General features: G+C 36.0%; 2 protein-coding genes across 2 annotated transcripts in view; one reads left to right on the forward strand and one right to left on the reverse strand.

Moving 5' to 3' along the window:
* The window catches only part of LOC102681942 (nuclear migration protein nudC), a 114,301-nt gene extending 113,522 nt beyond the window's left edge, over window positions 1-779 (reverse strand). Inside the window, exons 1-3 of the mRNA XM_006614554.2 lie at window positions 530-779; window positions 346-423; window positions 6-224 (exon numbers count right to left, since the gene is read on the reverse strand). Of these exons, the coding sequence (XP_006614617.1) occupies window positions 6-224; window positions 346-423; window positions 530-604 (372 nt within the window). The 5' untranslated portion in view covers window positions 605-779. The remainder of the gene's footprint in view (window positions 1-5; window positions 225-345; window positions 424-529) is intronic.
* A 774-nt stretch (window positions 780-1,553) lies between these two features.
* LOC102671359 (sperm-tail PG-rich repeat-containing protein 2-like) lies at window positions 1,554-3,511 on the forward strand. Its single transcript, XM_006614557.1, has 8 exons — window positions 1,554-1,665; window positions 1,754-1,873; window positions 1,994-2,094; window positions 2,423-2,644; window positions 2,738-2,854; window positions 2,914-3,058; window positions 3,186-3,430; window positions 3,497-3,511. Exons 1-8 carry the CDS (start codon window positions 1,554-1,556, stop codon window positions 3,509-3,511), a joined length of 1,077 nt encoding a protein of 358 aa, XP_006614620.1.
* The last annotated feature ends 1,301 nt before the right edge of the window (window positions 3,512-4,812 follow it).

Genomic DNA, 4,812 nt, shown 5'->3' on the forward strand with positions numbered 1-4,812 from the left:
CGTACTTTACTATCTATTTCTTCTTGTAATTTCGCAGCTTGTTCATCGGTTAGCTCAACAATCTTTGATTCTGAATTGAATTTATCCTCTTCAGCTTTTTCTTCTCTTTTTTTCTTTTCCAATCTCTCTTTACGACGTTTCTCTTGTTCTGCACGTTCAGCTTTTTCACTGGCAGCTTTGGCAAGAGCTGTAGCTTCATGTTTCTTAAACTTACTAGTGACAAGCTAAAATAAAATATAAATAATGTAATATGAGCTGCAATCCACGATTAGTAACGTATGAATTACGTCCACGAAAAGTAATGAAACCATTTATATTACTCAAATTCATGCAAAGAATAATTACCTTTTCTGCAGCTCCTTCACCTCCTCCCGTGTAAAAATCCGTTTTTCGCGCGAGGAAACTGAAGATTGTATCGAGTAGCTGTAAAATAAACCATATATCGTTAATAGTTTTCGAATTATTCGTAAAATTAACAATCTTACTCAAAGTGGACCCTAACCTAAACCGGCTACGAAACTATACTCACCTCTTGTACGCCGCCTTCGTGTTGCTGGGCCATAGCCAACAGCATTCCGTCGAATTTCTCTTCGTTTTTCGACATTATTTTCCGAATTTACGAGAAAATTTACTGCAATACACGAATAAATCACAGAAAATATTCTCCACTGACGTTGAAACCAGCGCACTTTATTGCCACACCACGTTTCAAATCAGAAACCTCTCGAATTATCGACCAAACATGATTTTAAGCGGTGCACGTTGTGCCATCTCACGTTAAACGTAAGCACTAAGGGATATACATGTTCCAATGATTTACGCATAATTCCATTTTCATAAAATTTATTCCTGAAATTTAAAAGATTGGAGAAAAAATTTTTATTATCCTAAAAAGCTGGATCGAGCCAAATATAATTTATCCAAGCGAAATGAAACAAGTTAATAAACCTAATATTTATTCGGAAAGGTCACAAATTTCAAGAAAACGTCCAAGTTCAGAAGGGAATGATAATTCTTTACGATTGCTGATACGCAACATTCCACGAATGATGCAATAAAAGAGATATCACTTGCAAAACACTCAAGTTGTTCGTCGTAGAACCCTTCACTTTCCTTACGCGCCCGCGAATCGTTTTCAATTTGATGCAAACGATAATCTCTTACTTCGGCGTCAAAACGTTAATGGGTTTCGCGTAACGAGAACGAAATTATTAACTGGCCCGGCCGAAAATTTATGCAAGGCGAACATTATAAAAAAGTAGGTTAAAGAAGTGAAAACGGCGTCCTTCAGGCGCGAATACCCAGCCTGTTACAATTATTGCAAACAAATAATTTTTCTTGCACCGAGATGATTCATTAGCGAAAGCAATTGGTCCCTGTAAACTCGTGGAGTGCATTCATTATTATATGAATTTTTTTTGTCGATGTAAAGTGGAACAATCGATTGTAACTCATTTTCGATTTTCAACATAGTTCATATACGTTTTCTATACGTGTTTAAATTATTTGATCATCACAATTGGGATAATAATTATCTTATTTAAAATAAGATAATGGCGTACGATAGGACAATAAGATTTCCAAAAATAATCACACAAACGTCAGTTAAAGTTGGACCTGGAACGTACGAAATATCGGATGTTACTTGTCCTGATAGGCATCTTGGTACGAAATTAAATAACCTGCAAGATAACGTTTTAAGAATACGTAAAATAAAAATTATATAAAATATAAAATGAAATTCTTTGTATAGCCGAGTATACGCCCTTTCTATGTGGAACTGAAAGAAAAACTATTCACGTGCCGAAAGAGATTGCAGAATTACCAGGACCGGATTCGTACACTTTAAGACCCCGACAACATATACCAGAACGTAGTTTATAAAAATTAAAATTTTCAAAATTGGATCCAGAGAAATCTAGATGTAGTGAAAAAATTAAAAAATTACAGGGTGGAGTCAGCATTGATTTTAGGGATATTCGATTTAAGGAAGAGATACCTCGAGCACCAGGTCCAATTTATGACATTTCTGGGACTTTGTTTAAACGAAAAATAAGATCTCATCCTGGCACATGGAGAGGTCCTCCTGGAAAAGTAATATCTATCTAATCTTCTCGATTAAATTAATTAAAGAGTAATATTATTAAATTATTATTCATTCAAAATTTGATGACGAATCACAGTTATGGCTAACTCGACCCCCTCCTTCGATTATTCCAACGGCCACATCGATTCCAGACAAAGATTATACAGGATATGACATTAATGAATTCGGTGTTTTCGTGAAAAATCCCCCTCTAAAGAAAAAGCCAACTTACTTTTACAATATCCATCGAGGAGTAAAGCGATTATTCTCTCATTTAAAAAATTTTTAATATCGTCACGTTTTATAATATTCTCAAATGTTCGATCAAATTTTCAGGAAACAAATGCTACCACGTTACTGTACAAAGGTAATTTTTGGAGCAGAATGACAGGAAGAACAGAGCCTCAACCTTTTATAACTCCGGGCCCTGGACATTACGAATACGAAACGAAGAAGACAGCCAGTCAAATATACGACGAGAAGATAAGAGAAATGAAAAGAATGACTTCCTGGCAGCCACGTAGCCTCGATATACTGTATAGAGTAAAAATGCGCGAGGTGACTTTACATTGAAGAGAAATAATTTTGAAATACAATCCACGAGTTTGTTGCTAATTAATGTTGATGTTGAGAGTGAATCTTTGCATATAGAATTTGCCAGCACCAAATGCTTACAAGATAAAGAGTGTTTTTGACAAATATTCTAAGAACAGATGCAAATGCGATACTTATGTCGTTGAACCAGCTCCTTTCAATCAAAGTGCCAAGGTATAATTGTTTAAAATAATTTTTCAGAACAATTTATCATCGCTAGATATCTGTTACAGAGATTCCTTGATATAGATTCTGACATACCTGGCCCAGGTACATACAGTCCCATTGATTCTGTAAAGTGTACAGCTTCCATTTTTCCTGCGCCATTCGGTTCTTATGCTAGTCGTTTTAAAAAAGATCCTACGCACTTTGGACCAGGTAAGATCTTTTCTTATCTTTTTAATATCTTCTTTCATCAATTTAATTAATTCTGTTACGTTTCTGATTTTTCAATCGAATATACTTGTTGGTATCTTACCAAGAGAGTCGTTCATTTCCTCTTCAGGACCTAGTGATTACAATTTGAATGCCGGTAATTTAGCTTTTGAGTCGGAGAAGCGTTACAAATACACCTACGCAAAAAAAATGAAACCACAGGTATACTTGGATGCAATTTCTTATTGCGAAGAAGAAGAAGAAGAAGAAGAATACTATACCCCGCGTTCTCCAAAAAGAATAGAAGAAACGAAGACTCTTGTACATCACGTTGCTTTTAAATCTAAAGTAGAAAGGTTCCCCGAAGTTCAAAAGGTAAATCCATATAAAGAAATCGGGAAATAAAATTAGATAATATTAAAATTATTCATCGATAATCAGAAAACTGCTCTGTAGATACATACCATACCGTTATTGAACCGAGCGTATAATTTCCACTAGTTGACTGCCACTGCCACGCACAGATGTCAGCACTTGTACAATTCAGCTTCACAAACTTATAAATCGATCCTTTTGAACTCGTTACTCAATAATTTTTACAATAATTTTTACGAAATCGACATCCTATTTCGTAAAACTATTTTCAAGGAAAATAGGAAAAGAGAAGAAAAAGCTGATAATTTTTCTAATTTTCTCTCTGACCCTTTCCATTCAAAAAGAAAAAGAGACGAGAATCTACCTCTGCTGAGTCAGTAAGGAAAGGAAATCGAGATTGAAAATGTTAAACGAGGAACAGCAATTTCTTTAATGAGATCGTATCCCGAGTAGTAACAATAAGTCTGCGGTCAGGTCGGATTCTTTCATTCGAGGCGAGAAATCTGTGGACCTAAGCCATGGTCCAGGTAATCCTGGAAGCGCGAGGTAATCAGGAGGAGGTCGAGACGAAATTAATGGAGGTGGATCGAAGCGATGCATCTGTACCCGGGGCGTTTCGGGAACCAGGATCCAATTTGCTCGTTAATCGAGAGATCGTCGAAGCGGGTTCGACAGTGTAGCCGCAGATAAGGCCGGGATAAGGACGGCGCGGAACAACGACGCGTGTCGCTGCCTCTGTCACAGCCGTGTCTCCTTTGAGGTTGGCCAGGAACCGCGTTCCTCGGAGTTGAAAGGTGGAATCCTTGTGTGAGAGTCGCCTTTTGAGCCAAGCCAAGTTCCCGTTTGACAGCTGGACATTCGAGAAATTTCATTAAACGTCGTTTTTCACGCAATACGATAAGTCGTTTCGTTCACACGCTTTCCAATTAAAAACCAAATTCAAATTATACTTTTGAATATCCTATAATTCTTTTATTTTCGAGAGAGATCAATATCATATTATTAATATTTATTCCAAAACTAGTAATATATATTTCTCGTAACTAATGTAAGAAGTATCAAAAATTTGATCGATGTAAGAATAATTATTTTATCCATTTTTCTTTTTTATTTTATTTTATTACATACAATGTTACATACATAAACGATATAAAAATATCGTTTAAAAGTTAATTTGATGTACATATTCAAACACGTAAATTCTCCATCAAATTATTATTATAAAGTAGTGACACTGTTGGTGATGGATCCAATTCGTCAATTTCGACGAAGGTTGCTTCAATTTGAATGGATAATATGTTTTATACGGAGCAGAAGTTATATCCCGCTTTGTCGCGCGGAATTATCGCGACAGGGCGATAAAACGCAGGAGGAAAGTGTCA

Source organism: Apis dorsata, unplaced genomic scaffold (genome assembly GCF_000469605.1).
Source record: "Apis dorsata unplaced genomic scaffold, Apis dorsata 1.3 scaffold_189, whole genome shotgun sequence".
Lineage (NCBI taxonomy): Eukaryota > Metazoa > Arthropoda > Insecta > Hymenoptera > Apidae > Apis > Apis dorsata.